At 41.0% G+C, this 22,821-nt stretch overlaps 1 protein-coding gene across 9 annotated transcripts in view; it reads right to left on the bottom strand.

Annotated features, from left to right (window-relative positions):
* The window catches only part of ITSN1 (intersectin 1), a 218,273-nt gene that overhangs the window by 120,417 nt on the left and 75,035 nt on the right, over positions 1-22,821 (bottom strand). For all 9 annotated transcript variants that reach the window (XM_050929035.1, XM_050929025.1, XM_050929057.1 and 6 more), the window contains 6 exons: positions 21,669-21,732; positions 11,674-11,811; positions 10,831-10,946; positions 8,553-8,815; positions 7,525-7,674; positions 7,086-7,226 (listed from right to left, as the gene is read on the bottom strand). In XM_050929035.1, coding sequence (XP_050784992.1) covers positions 7,086-7,226; positions 7,525-7,674; positions 8,553-8,815; positions 10,831-10,946; positions 11,674-11,811; positions 21,669-21,732 — 872 coding nt within the window. The remainder of the gene's footprint in view (positions 1-7,085; positions 7,227-7,524; positions 7,675-8,552; positions 8,816-10,830; positions 10,947-11,673; positions 11,812-21,668; positions 21,733-22,821) is intronic.

The following is a 22,821-nucleotide window of genomic DNA, read 5'->3' as shown; positions in this document are numbered from 1 at the left end:
GCTTCACATTATACCATTTTACCTTCACTGAAGTATTTCTTTTCAGCACAATTTATTCAGTCAATTATCATCAAAGCACTTGTGTGAGACCATTTCTTAGTGATATAACTACATACAGGTACATCTTATCCCCTAAAAAAAGTCAGTGAGTCAAATGTGTTACCTCAGAAACTGTTCCCATCTAACAAACAAACTTGATCTCAGCTAGCTCCAAAGCAAGATCTGACTGAAATCTGTATACAAGTACAAGTATCTACTTAGTTGGGTATTGAATTGGGCCCTTGGAAAGTGTTTGAGAGTCATTTAAATACGTAACTGGAAGTTTCATCAAGAGGAGGAAGATTTAGGGATTGTTGATTTTATTAATCATTCAAAGATAATAAATAATCTTCCTTGAAACAAACAACCACCAAGATCTGTTTACTTGTAGACTATGAAATAGGAATACTAGAGTTCCAGATCTCTGCTTAGCATTCCAGCAGAGATCGCAGTCCATTATTTGATTCAGTTGCTTTACAGGAACCCAGAAAGTTACATATAAATAAAAGTTTAACTGTAGGGTAGCCTGCAAATAAGAAAAATTTTCTTATGGCAGAATACGTATAATCCTTGTTATTTCTGGGGAATGATAATTGTCAATTCCACTACATACTTTTCCAGTGCCTTGACCCCTCAACATCAAGTTGTCAGAACAGATTACAGAACCCTGCTATGAAACGGCTGAATATACAAAAACTGTCAGTATCAATATCTCTGTATCTTTGAAAACAAACTTTCTTTTAAGCAAGTTATTTCAGCAGCAGTTTTAACCATTTAACTACCTGACAGATTTGTCACAAAGAACCATAAACAACATAGCATGGCCTTCTACACAAGTATACACAAATGGTTAATCCTTTTGCGAGCCCAAAGAGTTGCATTTACTTACAAGAACACATATATGATGTATTGAAATGACTACATACTAGGGCTGTCGATTAATCACAGTTAACTCTTATGATTAACTTAAAAAAATTAACTGTGATTAAAAAAATCATCACGATTAATCACTGTTTTAATTGCACTGCTAAACAGAATACCAACTGAAATTTATTAATTTTTTAATGTTTCTACATTTTCAAGTATATTGATTTCAATTACAACACAGAATACGAAGTGTACAGTGCTCACTTTACATTATTTTTATTCCAAATATTTGCACCATAAAAGTGATAAACAAAAAAAAGTATTTTTTTAATTCACCTAATAAAAGTACTGTAGTGCAATCTCCTGTAAGTTCAACTTTCATGACAAAACGTAGAACTATGAAAAAACAAAAAACCAAAAAATCAACTGCACTCAAAAATAAAACAATGTAAAACTTTAAAACCTATAAGTCCACTCAGTCCTACTTCTTCTGTCCTCTGTGATAAACTCGTAGCCTTACCCACAGCCATATTAATATCTTAAGTTTTCGCAGCACCTTTCATTCTAAAGGATGCAAAAGTTCTTTACAAGCTACATAAACAAGCCATTTCACCTACCATAAAAATATAGACAATTCCAATGTGCAAGGAAAGAATTTTTTTACAGTTCATAGGAACAGTATATTGCAAAAGAACATGAACTCAGTTTAGTTGGTAGCAAAAACGCAATTACCTAAAATAGCATTTGTCATAAGAATGGCCATACTGGGTCAGAACAATGGTTCATCTAACTCAGGATTCTGTCTTCTGCGAGTATCAGAGGGGTAGCCGTGTTAGTCTGGATCTGTAAAAGCAGCAAAGAATCCTGTGGAACCTTATAGACTAACAGACGTTTTGGAGCATGAGCTTTCGTGAGTGAATACCCACTTCCTCAGATGCATGTAATGGAAATTTCCAGGGGCAGGTATATATATGCTTATGCTTATAATGGCTTGCCAATTACAGAACCAGTTTCTCCTCTCTTGGTTTTCACACCTCAACTGCTAGAACAGGGCCTCATCCTCCCTGATTGAACTGACCTCGTTATCTCTAGCTTGCTTGCTAGCATATATATACCTGCCCCTGGAAATTTCCATTACATGCATCTGAGGAAGTGGGTATTCACCCACGAAAGCTCATGCTCCAAAACGTCTGTTAGTCTATAAGGTGCCACAGGATTCTTTGCTGTCTTCTGAGAGAGGCCAATGAGAGATGCTTCAGAGGGAATGAACAGACTAGGGCAATTATCAAGTGATCTATCCAGTCTCATCTCCTGGTATTCAGAGATTTAAGGACACCCAGAGCATAAGGCTGCATCCCTGATCATCTTGGCAAATATCCAATAATAGATCTATCCTCAATAAATTTATGCAATTCTGTTTTGAACCCAGTTAAACTTTTGGCTTTCACAACATCTGGCAATGAGTTCCACAGGCTGACTGTGAATTGTGTGAACTAGTACTTCTTCATGTTTGTTTTAAACCTGCTGCCTATCAATGGGTGACCTTTGTACCTGTGCTATGTGAAGGGGTAAACAACACTTTCTTACCCATTTTCCCCACATCACTCATGATTTTATAGACCTCTATCATATCCCCTCTTAGTAATCTTTTCTAAGCTCAACAGTCCCAATCTTTTTAATGTCTCCTAATATGGAAGCTGTTTCATACCCCTAATAATTTTTGTTGCCCTTTTCTGTACTTTTTGAGACGAGACAACCAGAACTGCAAGCACTATTCAAGATGTGGGCATATTATGGATTTATATAATGGCATTATGATATTTTCTGCCTCATCTAGATTCTATTCCTTTTCTAACAGTTCCTAACACGGTTATCTTTTTGACTTCTGCTGCTGCACACTGAGCAAATGCTTTCAGAGAACTATCCACAAAGGCTCCAAGGTTCTTCTTGAGTGATAAAACTAATATAGACCCCATCATTTTGTTGAAGGATCTGCTTCTGAATTGCCACTGCCATTTCATTCATTCTTCAGCGGCAGGTCCCTGAGTCCCTCTCGGAGGGAAGGACCTGCCACCAAAGTGCCACCACCGCCTTCATTCATTCTTTGGCAGCAATTCGGCAGTGGGTCCTTCTCTCCGAGTGGGAGTCAGGGACCTGCCGCTGAATTGCCACCGAAGAATGAATGAAACGGCAGCGGCAATTCAGCAGCAGATCCTTCCCTCCAACAGGGACTCAGGAACCCGCCACCGAATTTCCGCCGAGGAGCTGGCCCTTGCCTCAGGCGCAAAAATTCCTTGTTACGGCTCTGGTTAGGAGTTCTGTAAATTTATATTTGAGTTTCTTCAGAACTCTCAGGTGAATATTATCAGCTCCAGGGGAACTACTGCTTAATTTATCAATTTGTTCCAAAACCACCTCTATTGACACATCAATCTGGGACAGTTCCTCAGATCTGTCACCTAAAAGGAATGGCTCAGATGTGGGAATCTCCCTCACATCCTCTGCAGTAAAGACTGATGCAAATTTAGCTTCTCCCCAATGGCTGTCTTCCCTGAGTGCTCCTTTAGCAACTTGATTATCCAGTGGCCTCACTGTTTGTCCAGGATATCAGGGGCAGCATATGTTTAAAAAGCCAAAGGAGTTGGGTGTTTAATGGAGGGGAAGGGTGGAGAGTTACAACAGTTTCACCACACAACTTATCTAAATTTGTATACTCATCCGATTTGTGGTACATTATTTGAAACAATTTCTAGTAACAGCATCTTAAGTATTTAGGGGTAAAGGTAAATACAAGTGATCATTACTTTTACAAGAAACTTAGGCTGTATGCATGTCTTTAAGCAGTCCTTATGTTAGAGCGGCTACTTGTTAATTTGAGCCATTACTGCAGTATGTAAACAGCAGCAGATTTTAAACTGCTGTAGACTTACTGATGCTTGAGTTTGCCAAAAAGTTTTGAAAGACTTTTTGTCATTGCTTGCGTCAAATTAAGTTAGCTCTGTAAGTGACACAGACATCCCTAAACTGCACTTATTTTATTACAGTGATTACTGCAATCAAAAAAAAGGCTACTATTGTGAAGGGCCTAACAGTGTACCACATAATACTCCAAAGGAAATTTAACACATTTAAAATTTAAACTTAGGAACATAAAATTGAAAGCCATAAACTAAAATGATACAATGTGGGCATAAAATTGAGAGATCTAACTTCCAAGCGCTGACTTCGCTCAAGTGAACAGACTATGCTGTATATGGCTTCAAAAGAGTACCTATAGGTTTAAGTTTTAAGACCGCTTTAACCTTACATCTTCACAACTGAAATTCCAATTCATCCTCTTTGAAATTAAGACTTAATAGTAGTAGTTCTGCAGAAGCACCAAAAATCCCCATCATGGACCAGGACCCCATTGTTCTAGGTGCTGTACGAAACACAGAATGATCATCCCTGCTCTAAAGAGCTTACAGTGTAACTACAGTTTCTAACTAAAAGTACAATGAATATCACAACGTTCAACATATACATCAAATCACTCCTCTTGTCTGAAATTTGGGAAGGTGAAGGAGAAGAAACAGGAAAGAGAAGAAAAACTAAACCGTCAGGACTAGACTTAAAAAAAAAAAAAGCCAAAAACATACTCTATATTTTACCTGGTAATTTCAGTATTAAAACAACACTATTTTCTAACTTTAAAATACAGGAAAATGGCTTGGTTTCACACCAAAGACATAAAATCTTTCTGACAAAACACCACTGCTGTCTGCATGTGTAAAATCAGAAGTCATTTGAACTAAAAAGTATAGTGAAGAGACAAATTCTGCCCTCAGATATACATGCACAGTTTCCAGCAAAAGTCAGGAAGTGTATGCACATGCTGAGGGCAGAATTTCACCAGAGATCTTCTGCAGAAATCTCAATTATTTTCTCATTTACTTAAACATGACAATGTTAATTATGTTAAAGAAACAGAATAATACACTACATTTGACTATCAGAAATCATACGTCAGTGCCCCCTTCACTCTCTTTCCATCTATAGTAAGGATATGTTAGTAAAATACTAAAAGCTCACTAAAATAAATCTGAATACAGGATGTTCACAGAAGAAGAGATTTTTCACATATCTTGACTGAGATGTAAAATTTAGTGAATGAGAGTCCATAAATTTGAATTTATTTCAGAGAAGTTCTATGGCCTGTGATACACACGAGTTCAGATCAGGTGATCATAGTGGTTCCTTCTGGTTTTAGCATATATTCATAAATAAAATATCTGTAAGTACCCATTTTATGTTGTGGGAGCCCATCCTACAAATGTTATTATATATAAGACTTTCTCCACATATATAAATATTCAAACCCATCCACCACTTCACTTACTACATACAGTCCCAAACACTTGTGATCATAGAATCATAAAAATGTAGCGCTGGAAGGGATCTTGAGAAATCATTTCTGTGGCAGCAGGACCAAATAAACCTAAGCCATTCTTGACAAAGTTTTGTCCAGCTTGTTTTAAAACCCTCCAATGATGGGAATTCCACAACCTCCACTGAAACCCTATTCCAAAGCTTAACTGCCCTCACAGTTAGAACGCTTTTCCTAATATCTAACCTAAATCTCCCCTGCTGCAGATTTAGGGCATTAATTCTTGTCCTGTTTTCAATGGACATAGAGAACAATAGATCAGTCTTTTTATAGCAGACTTAGTAGTCTTCAAATAAGTTATCAGGTTCCCCCCCTCAATCTTCTTGTCTCAAGACTAAACATGCCCAGTTGTTCCTCAAACCTTCTCTCAGAGGTCAGGTTTTCAAAACCTTATTTTTGGAGAGAGAGTCCAAGGGAGAGCAACAATTTGTCCACATCACTCCTAAAATGTGGCATCCAGAACTGGACACAGCACTGCAAATGAGGACTCACCAGAGCCAAGCAGAGCGGACAATTATCTTCCATGTCCTATATACAACACTCTGAATACACCCCAGAATATTAGCCTTTTTTTACAGCTGCATCAAATTCAATTTGTGATCTATAACTCCCAGATCCTTTACAGCAGCACTACCACATAGCCAGTTATGCCCTATTATGTAGTTGTGCATTTGATTTTTATTCTTAATTGAAGTACTATGCACTTGTCTTTATTGAATTTCATCTTGTTGAATTCAGACTAATTCTCCAATTTGTCAAGGTCATTTTGAATTCTAATCTTGTCATCCCAACCGCAAACACCACCTCCTTAGCTTGGTGTTATTCATATATTTTATAAATACACATTCCACTTCAAGTCATGAACAAAAATACTGAATAGTACCAGTGCCATGACTGATCCTGCAAGACCCCACTAGATGCATTGTCCCAGTTTGACAGAGAATCATGGATAACCAGTCTAAATATGGTCTTCCAACCAACTGTGACTCCACCATATAGTAATTTCATCTAGACCACATCTCCCTGTTTTGCCTATGAGAATATCATGTGGGACTGTGTCAAAACCTTACTAAAATAAAGATACATCACATCCACTCTTTATTTAAAGATTCTATGTGATGGAGAATTTACAAAACCCTTGGTAATTTATTACAATTACTAACTGCCGTTACCATTAAAAATTTTCATTCTTACTTCTAGCTTTTCCATCTTCCAGCCTCTTGATCTTGTTATGCCTTTGTTTGCTGTATGGGCTTTCCACAAGACTCTTGTTTCCCACAATGTCCTGATGAATTCTAACTTGGGAGGCTGCAGAACTGAGGGTTGGAGGAGTTTGGAAGCTACTTCTGTATGGGTAGTACTTATATTTGAATGTATGGGATGGGCTCCTATAGATGTGTGTATATTTTTAATAAAAATCCACTTCCCTCAATTCCCCATACATTTTCAGCTGGACATTTTATTCACTGCTTCCAACCTGAAGAGTGTGAGATATTGCTGTGCATGTTCAATCAATTGCTGCTAACTTCCAGCGTGGTTAGCAATTCCTGTTTTAAGATACATAGTTTTAAGAGTGACTTGATCTTTTGGGATGAAAGACACTATAAAAATGAATTATTTATTAGTGGAACTGTTCAGGAGTGACAAAGTAGTATGCAATGTTTGGTGGGGAAGTTTGATCAGGACAGTGATCCAGATGGGTGAGGACAAAACAATCCTAAAGGCTAAACATAAGAAACACCAGCATGCTCACCTGTAACTGCTGTTGCAAGTGTGTAATTTCTGCAATTCTCAGTTCTCTAGATTTGTTTGTGCTCTCAATTTCATGTCTTTGGATAGACAATCGACACCTGATATCCTGAAGCTTTCCCTCCAGCTGATGTTTTTTATCATTCTTCAGCAAGAAGAGATACATTTTGGTTACTACAATAATTCATCATGCAAATCTGGATTTTATACTTTTCTAAAACTAAAAATAGTCAGTTGGCTGTAGAATAAAAACCAAGATGTAATTATGGAAGCTAATTAGGAAACTAACAATCAAGACTCTGTAGTGTTTGTTACTGTGATCTTGTACTCCATTTACAATATAATCACCACTATTTTTCTCTTAAATACAAGTTTTGTGGAAATGGTTGGTCATATATAGTAAATACTTAAACCTACAACCTTTTAAAAATATCGTCACTTACCAGAGCTTCCAACTCAAATTCTAAAGTCTTCTTCTTTGCCTTCAATACAACTATGTCCTCTTGTTCTTTGTTTCTTTGATTTAGTAGTTCCTGCCGACGATTACGCTCCCACTCAAGTTGTCTTTGCCTTTCAAGTTCCCTTTTTGCAGCCTATAGTATGTAAAAAAACAATTACTGTTGAAATGCCCAGTCTGTGAATCTACTCTATTCCCTCATTAGAATAGTTCTAGAATAGTGTACACTGAAAACATTAATATATGCCCCCGTTCAACACAGTACTTAAGTATATGCCTAGCTTTAACAACAAGAGAATAATCCCAGTACTTTAAAGTTAGGCATGTGCTTAAAACCCTTGGTCAATTGAGGCCACAATCAGCAAAGGTGCTACTTTTGAAATACACATTTCTTCCATTTTAATAAATTAATCAACATTTAATTTGACATTTCAATAAACTCTGAATAATCACACACTTAATTTCTCAAACACATATGGGAGTTGAAGATCAAGTGCTGATCCATTACATTTTAAAAACAGTTAAAGTCTGGTGATTTCAAAACACAGCAGCTCTTCCTAAGCTTGCCATTGAATTTTCTGTTCACCTAATGTGCTGACTGCATCAGAAACACTAAGAATTTCCAACCCCAGGCAGAAGTCTTTGCTCCTTCATCAAAAGCAAGATCGCTTCATGTTGCAAAAAGTTTTAAGGTTGGAGGTCAAGAACACTTTGTGCGATACCTAACTGTCTAATCCATTCAGTAGAATGGGAGACATTTCACAAGAAACATCCTAGATTTTGGTGAAGTTGTCTCTATCTACTTCCAGGAAACTTGAAACTGAAGTCTGTTCTTTAACTGTAGCAGGAAAAATATTTCACTAATAAACCAATTAATTTCTAAGGAATTATAAACAAGTAAAGATTTCTATAATAAAGGAAGTATGGTAAAATATTTGCCAGCATACTTTTTTCGGTTTTGTTTAAATCAAAGGACAAATTTTCAGAGACACTACTACCTCTATATCCATTTACCTCACGCCTTTCTATTTCTTTCCGCCTTTCTTCTTCTCGCTGACGTTCCAATTCGCGTTGTTTTTCTAATTGCTTTTCTAGCTCCAGTTGTCTTTTACGTTCTTGCTCCTGTCGTTCGCGTTCTTTCCTTTCCTGCTCTGCCCGTTCCAGTTGTGCTAGCCGCTCTTGCTCTTTGCGTTGCTGCTCCAGAAGGGCCTGCCTCCGCTTTTCAAGCTCCAGATTGCCACGTTCAAAGTTCTCACGCTTTTTATCTTCAAACGTAACTTTAACACAAGAAAATATGAATGGTGAAATTAAGCTTTGCTTTGTTTAAAACAAAAAACAAAAAACCCAAAACAAACAAACAAAAGGACTATGAAAACAGACTGGTGAACCAAGAACAGTTTGCTACATGCAACAAGTATCCAACAATATTCCAACCTCGTTCTCAACTACTGATAAGCAGAACTGTAATGGATACTGCTTGATGTTGTCACTGGCACTTATATTGCCATCTCCACGAAAGCCCTCATCCTTACTTGAAGGATGAATTCCAGACCTACCCTTTAGGCTCCTGGGTGCCACAAAGCCCAGCTTCTATCCAGATGTGTATACTGGAGTTTAGGCAGTCTATTCCCTCAATCTTGCATACTCTAGGATTTAGAGTCCCTCAATACATGTGAATTGCATACTCTTAAGCGTGTGTTGTTCACTGAGAACCAAAAGTCCAAGTCTTGGTCTAGTAAAAGTTGTGACTTTCCTAGGAGATTAGAAACCACTGCCATGTAGCATCACTGAGGTAGAAGCTAACTTACTACAAAGCCAAGAAAGTGCAGGCTATGATTCATTAATTTATTGGACAATTTTTCAGAAGTTTTCTCAATTGAATCCAGGCAGTGAAGAGCACAATTCTTAAACTATTGCTCACCTTGAGCCTCACATTTAAATCATTTAACACATTCACTGATCATCATTTTATTTATAGCACTTTGTTTATAATAGAGCAGACACAGAAAGAGGTAAGTTAAGTTTGAGATGCAGTATAACAGCTTAAGAGCAATTTAACTGCAGTTACAAAGGTATCTTTTCTGTGAGCAGCATACTGCATGATTTCAAGATATTTTTCTGATAAAGCAACACAGACATGAGTGAAAATATGACACCAAGCTCTGGGTTTGTTTCAGTCACTAATTGCCTCAGGGTTAGGTCAGTGATATAGTGACAACACATCCCACACAAGACATAAGTTTGAGGATTCAAGTTAAATCTCTCACTCCAAGACTGGCACTGCCTCGAGGCACTGCACAGAAAGCCTGTTGAGGGGGTGGTAATACCTCACATCTTTCTACCAGGGCCACCATCTTGCTGCCACCGAGTGATATAGAGTAGATTCATTGAGGTAATTTAGCTGAGTCCAGTCTTCCTTTGCCAAAAGGGCATTTGGGCAGATGTGCAGTTCATACCGAAGAAAATGGAGTACACTTTGGATGGGTGGAAACAAGTTTTGTTTCTCTAGCTCTCTGAAAGAATGCAGTGAACATTTCAACTGGAAATATGCTCTAAAAAATCATCATGCAGGATAAGCCCAGCTGGCTGCTTCACACCAACTATTCACACTATTGCTTCACACCAACAACTAAGTATCAATGTAATAAGCCAAGAATTCCTCAATAAAGTTTTAGAGGTTTTAATATCAGAAGCAATTTTGTTAATGTTCAGAAAACCTGATATCTTCTTAAAGAGAACTGATTAAAAATGTATAAATCCATAAAGTACATAGATTACAATGAAACAGACCTGTATACACACACTACGGTCCTGATCCTCCACACGGGCCAAAATGCACTTGGCGCAAGTCGGAGGGTGGGGGTGCAGGGGTGGTCAAAAGCAACATTATACCACTATGGCAGTAGCCTCAGTCTGGGCCTACCAGCCATCAGGGCAAGAAAGCAGGGTGAAAGCTATTCCAGTGCCTGCTGCCAATGGCCCACAGAGGCCATTTCAGAAACTGGGAATCAGCTGGACACAGCAACATCTCAGCCATGCTTCTTGCATCACAATGTAACCGTAACAAAAAAAATCTTAATGTTATTAACATATGTGAGCAGCTGATAGTGCTTTCTACTTTAACAGGACAGAACATATCTAAATTTACACTCACCTGAAGAAGAGTTCTGTGTAGCTCAAAAGTTTGTCTCTGACCAACATAAGTTGGTCCAATAAAAGATATTACCTCACCCACCTCATCTCTGATATCCTGGGACCAACACGGCTACAATAACACTGCAAACTCACTTACCTGGCAATTTCTTTTCCAATTGTTGCTGTTCTTCTTCCAACACTGGTTCTTCTGGCAACCTCTGGTCTACAGATACTGAGCTTATCACAGAGATGCCACTGCCAGAGCGTACTCTTCTGCCAATTAAAAAAAAAATAGTTATAAATTGTGTAAACCACTTAAGGCCAAAATGTTTGACAACTATGGTCTAGGCAAGTGCTCAAGAAGTAAGGAGATACAGGAGCTCAAAGTTAAATTAAAAAAACATTGTGTGCAATAAGTTATGAATCACTGTCTGTAAGATTAAATTTCAAGTTCCTGAGACAGTAAACATATGTAAAGATGCCTTCTCACTGCAATTTTGCCTTGGAAAAGGAAAATGGAAAAAGAAGTAGAGTGACTCAGCATCTGGAATCCATAAATACTTACTGGACCACAAGCCAGAATTTACGACAATAGAAGTTCAGGGCAAGTTTTAAATTCTCACACATCTCTTTGTGGTGCAGTAAAAGGGAGAGTAATATTGGGTAGCTGAATTACAATAAATTTTAGTTCAAATTGCTTTAGTTCTCAGTTTATTTTTGTAAAATTCACTTATTGACAAGAACTGTACTCTAAAAGTCACTTCTTGTGATGGAGAGTCTTCATTTGCCAGTAACCAATAATAAAAGCTACAGCAGACATTACCCCAGTGAGAGAGTATTGCATGCCCTCTGAGCAATGCAAAGATATAAGTAGCAGCTTTTTCCAGCCTCTTATCCTTGACTTCCACACAACTAAACAGAAATATCAAAATAGGTTTCCCAAACAAAGCCAAGATTAAGTAGTTTAGAAATGAAATAGCACAATTTATAACCATTTTACCTAAATGAGGGTGGAATATATTCTGGAGGCAGTACAGGTGGCAATGGCTGGCCAGACATGGCCACATCAATTAAGTGCATAGCCAGAATAAACTCTTCTGCTGTAAGTTTTCCATCTTGGTCAATATCCGAAAGATTCCTGTTTAATGAAAAGACCCAAATAAATCAGTTTTAAAATAATTTTTAAACTCAAATACTCATTAAGTGGCATGGTTTCTATATTGTCAATTCACAAGTGATTCGTTTTTTCTTATTTCTATTGTTAGATAATTGACAACAATTTCCCCCCATTTACGTTTAAAATCTCTTATGGATGGGCTCAAATCAAGTGTGCCACCCCTCTTCTCCCAATTTATAATCTCTGCATCCACATCTGATCCATGGTTTCTACTCCTTCAGGCCTAGAATTACCGATGCACCCACTACAAGAGGCAAGATTGGCAGGTGGAGTCCTGTTCCTCCCACAAATATCCACTGCACAATGCAGTGCAGGGAGGGTCAAACTGGACTGGTTTACAGTGGTTTGGCACACCGGCACTTTTTCTTGGAGACTGCTATCATGTTCTTAGAATTTAAACTTTTATTTAAAAGAAGTTAAGATCCAGCACTGACAAATACAAAGAAAACTTGAATGTTAACAAAGTATAAACCAAGGCAACGATGTCTGATGATGGCCTAAAGCAGTTCTTACACATGTGAAATGTCTTTATTCATATTAAGAGTTTAAATTTTCATCATTAGATTTCAGAGTTTTAGCTTCATTAGTTATTGGAGCTGATTCAAAGCATACAGACAAGGCTCATATTCCAGAGATCTCAGAGAATGGAGTGTTTTGGACATCTCAAGTGTATAAGGCTTTATTTGTGGGCAGAATTTGGAAGACTACTAAGCTATTCCTTCCCTCCCACCTCACCCCACTATTGATCCATGTCTGTGCTACTGATCTCCTTAGTGGGCCATCCCCAGTATGGGCTCACAAATCCTGCCTCCTGCATGCAACCACACTGGTTCTACTTCCAGAGGATAAGCCTCAGGGAAGTGAGCAAGATCACCCCTCTCATGGAGCTCAACTCTCTCCTTTCATCTATGGGTGCTCCCCTGTAGGTGCAGCAGCATCCCCTGCACCTGGGATTAGAGATCATCAGCAGTGCCCTTTGGACTGCACATGCACACCTCCCTGTCTCACACCATGAGCGGAACATATATATAGCACTGTGCAGCCCAATCGCCCCCAAGTTCCTTGTCTGTTGCAGAGCTTATCTTTCAGCTCTGAAGCAAAGGGGAGGAGGATGGGAAGTGGAGCACCCATAGGGACACATATCAAAGAAGCTTAGCTACTGCACAGGAGGTGAGTACTTTTTCTTCTTCAAGTGATGTCCCTATGGTGCTCCACTATAGGTGATTATAAAGCAGTACCCCAGGGCTCCACTGTAGGTGATCATAAAGCATGCCCCCAGTTGGAAAGCTGGAGCTTTGGAGCAGCATTTTCTGTGGATGACAGGACAGTGTGTCCTAGCAGAATATCTGATGTAGCATCCTGAGTAATGGTGTAGTGACAGCTAAAAGTGTCCGTCGATGTGCATGTGGCTGCTTTGCAAATATCAGCAATCAGGACATTGTTAAGAAAGGTGATTGAGGTGGAGAGTGAGTGAGTGCAATGTGCTCTAGTTCCAGGGGGAGGTTATCGATTGTGTAGTTAGTAGGAAAGATGTATACACTGAGATCCACTTGGAAAGGCATTGCTTAGAAATGACTAAGCCTTTCGATCTTTTGGCCATTGGGAGGAATAAGTGTGGTGATTTCCTGAAAGGTTTAGTTCTGTCCAGGTAGAAAGCTACTGCTCATCTGATGTCCAGGGTGTACAATGTTGCCTCCTGTTGGTTGCGGTGTGTCACTGAAAAGAAGCAGGGAAGGGGGATAGGTTGGTTTAGATGGAAAGTGGATGGTACCTCAGGTAAAAATTTCGTATATGAGCGTAGCATAACCTTGTCTTTATGAAAAAATCACATATGATAGGTATGCCATAAGTGCTCCAATATCACCAATCCACCGGGCAGAGGTGGTAATAAAAAATACTGTTCTTGTATGATAAATGAACATAGAAGCAAGCTGCCATTGGTTCGAATGGAGGTTTAGAGACCAGAATCCCAAGCCGGGGTTGGATCCCATATGTGAGGGTAAAGATATTGGAGGCCCTTCAGGAATCGTTTAATGAGCACGTGAGTGAAGATGGAGCAGCCATCTATCTCGCAGTGAAAGGTTGCAATGGCTGCCAAATGCACGCCTATGGAGCTTGTGCATAACTCCAATCTTTTAAAGGTATAAAATAGAGTCCAGGATAAGTGGTAATGGAGTGCTCAGTGCCTCAACCTGATGGAAAGTGCACCAGGATTGGATTCTAGTCCATTTGTGGAGGTAAGTGCCTCTAGTCCTATCACAACTGCTGTTTGAAAGTACATGTTTAACTGCTTCCAAAGAGGTTATTTCTGAATCCCGGAACCATGGAGGAGCCATGTGTTGACTGGGATGGAGGATGTAACCCTCATCCTGTAAAAGTCGCTGAGTTGGACAGATAGTGATTGGAGGGCATACTGTCATGCAAATGAGGTAAGTATACCAGATCTGGGATGGCCCTGTCGGAGCTATATGCATGACTCTGGCTCTGTCCCCTTGGTTCTTGTGAAGTACTCTGAACAGAAGGGGGAAGGGAGGGAAGGCACAGAGCACCAGTGTATGCCATGTGATAAGGAATGCATCTTCCAGGAATCCGCATCCTCGACCCGCTCTTGAGCAAAACTAAGGGCAGTGGGAATTCACCAGTGTGGCCAAGAGGCCTATGGAGGGTAATCCTCAGCAGTTGAGGATGTGCTGAAGGACTTCTGTATCTTGTTCCTATGTGTGATTGTGGGAGAATCTCCTGCTCAGTGAGCCTGCAGTGGAGTTCTGGAGTCCAGGGAACTATACTGCTAAGAAGGTGATACAGTGTTGGATACACCAGTTCCATAATTTCAATGCCTCTGAGTGTAGAGAGTGGGATCTTGCTCAACCTTGTCTATTGATGTAGAACATGTAGGCCATTTAGTCAGTCATGACTCTGATAGCACATCACACTATCAGTGGGAGAAAACATCAGCAGGTATTGCAGACTGCTCATAACTCTAGGACGTTGATGTGTAGGGTAGATTCAGCTAAGAACCATCTGTCCTGCACTGTGTGAGTGTGAAGGTGTGCTCCCCAATCAATTAAGGAGTCAGTTATTAGAATCATGGACAATGATGGTTAAAGGAAAGGGACCCCAATGCAGACGTTTTTGATCTGAGTCCACCAGACCAGTTAGTCCTTGACCTTCATAGGTATAGATAGGCGTTTGTGAAGGATGTGTTTGGGAGGTCCATAAACTATGTAGCTATGCCTGGAGACACAACATGTGTGTACTTTACCATGAAGGCAGCTGCTGCCATGTGGCCAAGTAGTTGGAGCCATGCCCTGGCTGAGATTTGGGGACAGGTTCGCACTGTGAATACAAGATTGACTATAACTGAAAATCTGTGAGCCGGGAGGAAGGCTCTGGCTTGTATGGCATCCAGTTGTGCCTCAATAAACTCCAGGTGTTGGACCAATGTTACTGTAGATTTCTCCAGGTTTATGCGAAGGCTAAGGCTTGAGAAAAGGTCCACTGTCACTCAAATTTTGAAGAGCATCTGTTTTGGATGGGGTTTTGAGGAGGCAGTCATCTAAGTATGGAAAGATGACAACGCCTTCTTTGTGTAGGTAGGCAGCCACTACCACAAAGACTTTGGAGAACACACAACGGTCTGTCAAGAGTCTGAAGAGCAGTACGTTGTATTGCTAGTGATCACTAAGACTACGATTTAGTCACAAGTATTTTTAGTAAAAGTCATGGACAGGTCACAGGCAAAAAAATAAAATAAAAAAATCATGGCCTGTGATCTGTCCATGACTTAAATATCTGTGTCTAAATCTTAGGGAGTGTGAGGTGTCAAGTGAGGGAGGGTACGCTGCTGCTGGGGCAGGAGGGACGCGTGGGGCCAGCGGCACCGCTGCCAGGGCTAGTGGACCATGGCTGTTCCCGGCCACCCCAGGACCGCAGCCAGGGGCCAGCCAAGCAGCAGCTGGTGTGGCTATCCCCAGGGCCACCTGAGCAGCTGGTCCCGGAGCCAGCTGCTTGAGTGGTCCTGGGATTAGCCACATTGGCCACTGCAGAAGTCACGGAGGTCATGGAAAGTCACAGAACCAGTGACTTCCGCAACCTCCATGACAGACACTGAGCCCTAGTGATCAGTCCCCAGGATGGATCAGAGAAAGTGGGTGTGGGCAGGGTATATTGTGATGTGAAAGTACAAATCTTGGAGGTCGAGGAACAAGAGCAGTCCCACTGTTCAAGTGCCGGAATAATGGTAGAACAGATAACCATCTTGAAGCACTGCAGTTTGACTAACTCGTTTCGGTTTCGAAGGTCTAGGATTGGTCTCCACCCACCGGATTTCTTTTGAACCAGAAAATAATGGGAATAAAAACCCTATCCTTTGTCCTGCAATGGGACCGGCTCTATGGCTCCCAGTTGCAGAAGGTGATTTATTTCTTATAGACTCATAGACTCATAGGTCAGAAGGGACCAATCTGATCATCTAGTCTGACCTCCTGCACAAGGCAGGCCACAGAACCCCACCCATCCAATTTTATACGACCCCTATCCCAGGACCGAGTTATTGAAATCCTCAAAAATGGTTTGAAGACCTCAAGCTGCAGAGACACCACCAGCAAGCGACCCGTGCCCCACGCTGCAGGGGAAGGCGAAAAACCTCCAGGGCACCTGCCAATCCGCCCTGGAGGAAAATTCCTTCCCGACCCCAAATATGGCGATCAGCTAAACCCTGAGCATGTGGGCAAGAGTCACCAGCCAGCACCCAAGAAGGAGTTCTCCGCAGCAACTCAGTACCCATCGCATGCAACATCTCCCCGCAGACCACTGAGCAGACCTGTCTGGTGGTAATTCAAGATCAATTGCCCAAATTGACGATCCTATCATAACATCCCCTCCATATACTTATCAAGCTTTGTCTTAAAGCCAGGAAAGTCTTTTGCCCCTACTACTTCCCTCGGAAGGCTATTCCAGAACTTCACTCCCCTAATGGTCAGAAACCTTCGTCTAATTTCAAGTCTAAACTTCCTAATATCCAGTTTATACCCATTCGTCCTCGTGGCTACATTAGTACTAAACTTAAATAATTCCTCTCCCTCCCTAACGTTAACCCCCTTGATATATTTATATAGGGCGAGCATATCCCCCTATTTCTTCTCTTAGAAGGCATTCACAAGAAGGGTCCCTGAAGGGGGGGGGGGTAGATAGGAAAGGAATGGAGTATCCTTTCTTGATTATCCCTAAAACCTGCTTGTCTGAGGTAAGTAGCTGCCATGATGGAAAGGAAGGAGACAGAAGATTGCCAAACTGGTGGGATGCTGGAGATGGTTGTTTTGACTGGAATAGAGGTAGGCTTCTCAGGGCCTCGAACACACCTTCAAAATTGTTGTTTGGCCAAAGGTATGTGAGAGGTAGCCCCTTGAGGAGTCACATGTCTGTGCTTGGTAGAGGGCTTCTGTAAACAGCATTGAGTATTGCACGGTTGTTGGGGGAGTGTACTGCTGTGGTCGGGATCATGGAGGAAGTTGGTATTTCCCCAGGTGTCTCAATGGTGCTGGTGAGTAAATGCCAAGAGAACAGAGAGTTGCTTAAGAGTCCTTAAGGGAGTATAGGGACTCATCCATACACTCCACAAATAATTTGAGGCCCTCAAAGGGTAGGTACTCCACAGTGGTTTATACCTCTTTAGGAAGGCCAGAGAGGTGTGGCTATGATGCCCATCTCATGACTACGGCAGTCTTGATGGATTGGGCAATGGTATACACGGATTCCAAAGGGGCTTGTAAAGCCATATAGGCCAAGAGGTGTCCTTCGGATACAAGTGCCTGGAGTTGCTCTTTTTTGTCATCAGGAAGGTCTTAGCAGAGTTCTTGTATTTTGGAATAGTTGAGAATTGTATTTGGCCATGAGAGCCTTGTAGTTGGATATCCAGAATTGGAGCATAGCAGATAAATAAGCTGTGTGCCCATATAGTTCCAATTGCTTCCAGTCTGTCGTGAGCAGCGGATTGAGGTTGTGTCAGCGTCCCTTTTTGTGTACGGCATTGACAGTGAAGGAATTTGGAGTGGAGTGAGAAAAGATTCCATGTCATTTCTGGGAACGAAATATTTTTTGTCTGCCCGCTTGCAGGTTGGTGAGACAGACACTGAGGTCTGCAGAGCAACTTGGTGGGGTCGAGAGGGGCCTCATTAACAGGGAGGTCTACTTTGGAAGGGCGGTGCCATCCTTGGAAGGGAAAAGGAACAACGCTGTGATTCTGAAGAGGAGGATGGAAGTGGAGGGAGAGTGTGTCTGAGTAGTGACGACTCAGGAAGATAAGAGACAAGCAGGTCCATGGGGTTTCTGAATTCCTGGGGAGGAGGAAGGAGCATCATCAACACCAGCACATGGGTCAGTGCCTGAGGTAGAGGTGTATTCTCTTGACCAGACACCAGATGGAGTTGAAGACTTGTTCAGTGCTAAAATGGACCTCGGCGCTGGTATAGCTATCAGTGTTGGTGGTTTTGTCCATGCTGTGGTGCCCAAAGTCGGTCTGGTTAGGGCAGTTGGTACCAGTGCCAAGAGATGGTGCCAACAGCTGTAGGTCTGCCCTCTTGGGGTCTTTAGACCTTTGCTTAGCTCCGGTAGCGGAGGTACTTGGATGGTCCATGGAGCTGCCTCCCCTGTCAGAGGATGTTGAGGGAACTGACCTTGCATGGGATGGTGTTCTGGCATGTGGTGCCTCAGAAAAGGTCATGGGAGAGCCTGTTTCTTTCAATGTGTGGGAAAGAGAAGATTTTCTTTTAGAAGGACAGGGCAAATGAGGGTCAGTGGACAACCAAGTGGAGTGTTAGAGCCGCATGGGCAAAATGTCCGGGCCAGGGTCTGATGCTGGACGCAATGATTTCTCCATGAGGAAACGTTGCAGCCAAATGTCCTATCTTTTCTAGCCCTGGCAGTCAGTTATGGCAATGAGTACACTTTTTCGGTACGTGTCCCTGTCCCACTCAGCAAATACACTGTGGGTGACCATCAGTTACCAGGAAGGCGTCCCAGCAGGAAACGCACCTCTTAAACCCAGGAGACCTGGAGATAAGAGTGACGAGAAAAGCTTCTCAGTCGGGAATGGCAGAAAGCAGCAAAATGAAAACCTAAGTTCTGAAGGGTAAAAGCTATGAAGGGTAAGCTATGAGAGAGTAAGAGGACAAAAAAAAATGATATATTTATTTTTAATCGGGAGAGGATGAGAAAGGAAGAACTAACTACTAAAACTAACAGGTGAGGCACTATCTCATAGGTCAAAAGGAGAAGTGGGCTCTACTGTGGATTCTGTCCCAGACCAAAGCGATTAGAGAGGGAACTGGGGGGGCAATCAGACCGTACAACACTATATATACACGTCCCACTCATGGCACGAGATGGGGAGGTGCACATGTGTGGTCTGACGGGCACTGCTGATGAAGATCTCTGATCCCAGGGACAGGGGGCACTGCTACACCTACAGTGGAGCACCCATAGGGACATCACTCAAAGAAGAACTACAAGTTATGTTTGGAACTTCTCAAATGTGTCAACTGTTCCCCTCCATCCACCCCCAGCTATCCACACACTTCAAGCCCTGGCAGCAAGTATTACATCCTTGGCTAGCCTGACGTTGTCTGATTAAAGTATAATTATGCAAACCATTGTTGCTACCACTGTTATCTACTTGCAATGAATCTGATAATGAATGTAACACATGGCCAGAAAGGGTTAGGCATCTTGCAGGCTAACTAACCCAGAGTCAGCCTGCAGAGACATGTTAAAAATGGTAATTAAGGCCATGTAAGGCTAGAACTTTGAAATACAAACCTGTATTGTTAAAGAATTAGAGGTGATACTAATTATGTGTATCTTAGATGATAATTATGTAAACAGACAGTTCCTGTCTGTCACTGTAACTATTAATTCAGAGATCAAAAGAGGAATATTAATATTTAGATGAATCTTGAGTGAAATAATGTCATTGTCTACATGTCTCTTTGAAGTTTGTAATAGACTGCCTAACGGATAAATTGCCCTATGTTCATTTGTGTAACTAATTACTGCTGGTGCTTAGGAAACAGGAAGTTACATCAAAAGCCTATTGTCTACCCAGGACTGTATGGTCAACTGTATAAAAGGCCATTGGGTCCTGATCCTGACATCTCAGATCCGCTTAAGCTTCATCAGGGGAAGTCTGAGTTACCAGACGGAGATCCCAGTTAAGCTGCTACTCCCCGAATGTGATATTCGACATTGGACTATAACCTATGGACTAAATTCTAAAAGAATTCTTTGCAACTACAAAGCTCACCCCATCTCCTCTATGTATCCGAACCTCAAGAACTGAACTCATGTCTATATGTATATTGATCTTTTAACTGTATTCTCTCTCTTTTCTAATAAATTTTAGTTTAATTAATAAGAACTAGTTGCAAGCATGTATTTGGGTAAGAGCTGGAATATTCAATAACTTGGGAGGTAATGTGTCCGATCCTTTGGAAATGGTAGAACCTTTCCTTTTATATGATGAAATAAGATTTTCAGAAATCTTCATCATATTTGACTTGGATACCTGGATTGAGACCTGAGGCTGGGTTACTTCAAGGGAACTGTGGTGTTGACTTCTGGGCAACCAGTGAAGTAATAAAGAAGCTGTTTTATGCTGACTTGGCAAATCTAAGTATTGAAAATATCCACCAGCTTTGGGGATTATCTACCCCATTCTTTGCAGTTCACCCTAATTGAGTGACCTCAGCTGGCCCTCACTGGGACCCCAGTCACAGCTAGTGATCTTCTGGATTATTGGGTTGCCATTGCTTCTTATAGCAACTTTGTTAGGAAACAAAAGAGAAGAGGCTACTGTAAGTCCTGAATAACATATAGGGTTTGGCTTAGAAAGCAAGTATGGCAGAGTCACTATGCAACAGTGACAATATAGTTGACATTCTAGCACAGGGGAAATCATGTAGTAGTACTGTAGTCAGATACTGAATTTTAAGCAGAGATTTAAGAAGCGGGGAAGTTAATTAGAAATAGCCAGCAAAGAACAATGAATCAGTTAAAATACACAAAGGTGGCATGGAGCCCATTTCAAACATCACAGAAGGTGACCCTGAACAATCAGGGACCAAAATACTAGGAGAGTAAAAAGGCAAATAAATACTAAAGCTACTATGCAGTTACACAGCAAGATACAAGAGTTTACTCAGGCTAAAGGAGAAATGAGAGACCTGGTCGGTTATGTTAACGGCAGGCAATCTACTTTGGCAAATAAGAATGCTGAGGAAAAAACAAAAGACACTCCTTTAAAGCACATCAAAGAGAAGAAACTCGATGAGTTATGCTTCTGCTAGGACACAACTACGGATAAAAGGGAAATTTTACAGGCTACAGTTTTCTTTATTACACATTTAAATAAAAAATACTTTTTTGTATTACGTACCAGGGTATAATTTCACTAGAGGTAAGAGAAACAAAGTGGCTTTTTTAGGAACAACTAAAAAACAAAACCAAGTAAAAATGCCAGGTATGTTTTCAACCCACACACAGAAAGTGAAGAATACTATAGGTACCTAATGTAAAATAAACTTGAAGAGATCCTTTTACGAACCATTTTTTACAGTTTGTAAAAATTAGCTGACATTAGAAAAATGCAGTGGCAACTAATCTAATTCCTCTGATTATGCCCATTATTAAATAGTAATGCAGTTTTTAGTGTATATCTTGTGTAAAGAAAGAGACAGCAAAATTTAACAAGTTAGCAGAAAGGGTATAATCCAGAGTGATAAGTACATTTCTGATATGAGAAAAATTAAAGGAACTATCTTTACCATATTGTAGCCAACTGCGCCTGTGGTAAACTTGATTGCATAAGGATAGTCCTTGCTTGTGGACCTAACAAATTAGAACAAGGGTTAACAAACAAATAAAATATCAGCAAACATTATTCTGAAGTGAAATTCAGTTTTGAGGTGCTGACCTGGAAAATATCAATTCCCTATGTGTTAAAGCTGAACATATTACAACTACTCAGAACAAACTGTTACAGTGCACAAGAGGGAAGTTATTTAAAAAAAAATATCTAAGATTAAGGAATACTGCTAGGGTTAGTAATCCCGCATTTGATGTACCCTTTCCCATTGCACAGGTAGTTTTCTATCATGTTGGGGAAAATGTCCCTCGTGAAAGGGGCATACAAAGCTTGACCCAGCCACCCATGTCCTACGCAGGAGTCACAATTTGCCACAACTAATTTCATTCCTCACAATAAGCTCTTGGGATGACATAGGGATGAGGGAGGATTCCTGTACATGCTCAGTGCCTCCCTTCATTAGGGGTGGGTTCTCTCTTGGGCAGAGGCAACTGTGTGTGTGGTCTGAAGAGAAAGCTCCTTGTTAACAGCCTACCAGCCAGGTGATGAGGCTGTCAGCCAGGTGAAAGTGTTAGTCACTTCTCAGCACTTTCACCCAACAGGTCTCTTCACCCACTTGGTAGGTGGTCAACAAGGAGTAAGGGGAACAAGAAGAATCCCACAATTGTCAAAGGCATTTTCTTTATGGGTGGTCAACAGGGATCAGGAGCCCTGTCCAACTACACCAGCAGGATAAGTTTCAAAAAGAAAATTAAGTTAGTTCTGGGGCGTGGATCTGAGAGTCAGAGTTAGAGTTTAAGGCCAGAAGGGACCACCTTTACAACAAATCAGTGTGAAAACAGGAGTGAGGAGAGGAAAAAAAGTTAGCAAGAAGTTAATGGAATTTGCAGGTGCCCAGTAACCCCTTATAATCCTGCAGCAGGGGCACTAGGTGGCTTTGGAACTCCGTTCCCCAACCCTTGCCCATTTTACTAAGAGCCTCCAACTGCACACTAAATGTGTTCTCATGCAGGCTCATTTAATGCACAGTCAGAGGGTCCACTTGGTGAGTTAGTGCAGAGTAGCTAGCGTGCCATAAATTCACACCCTAACTTCCCTATGTAGACAAGCCC

The sequence above is a fragment of the Gopherus flavomarginatus genome, chromosome 1 (genome assembly GCF_025201925.1).
Source record: "Gopherus flavomarginatus isolate rGopFla2 chromosome 1, rGopFla2.mat.asm, whole genome shotgun sequence".
NCBI classification, from domain to species: Eukaryota; Metazoa; Chordata; order Testudines; family Testudinidae; genus Gopherus; species Gopherus flavomarginatus.
The sequence above is the reverse complement of the archived record's forward strand: the minus strand, read 5'-3'. Positions and strand labels throughout refer to the sequence as shown.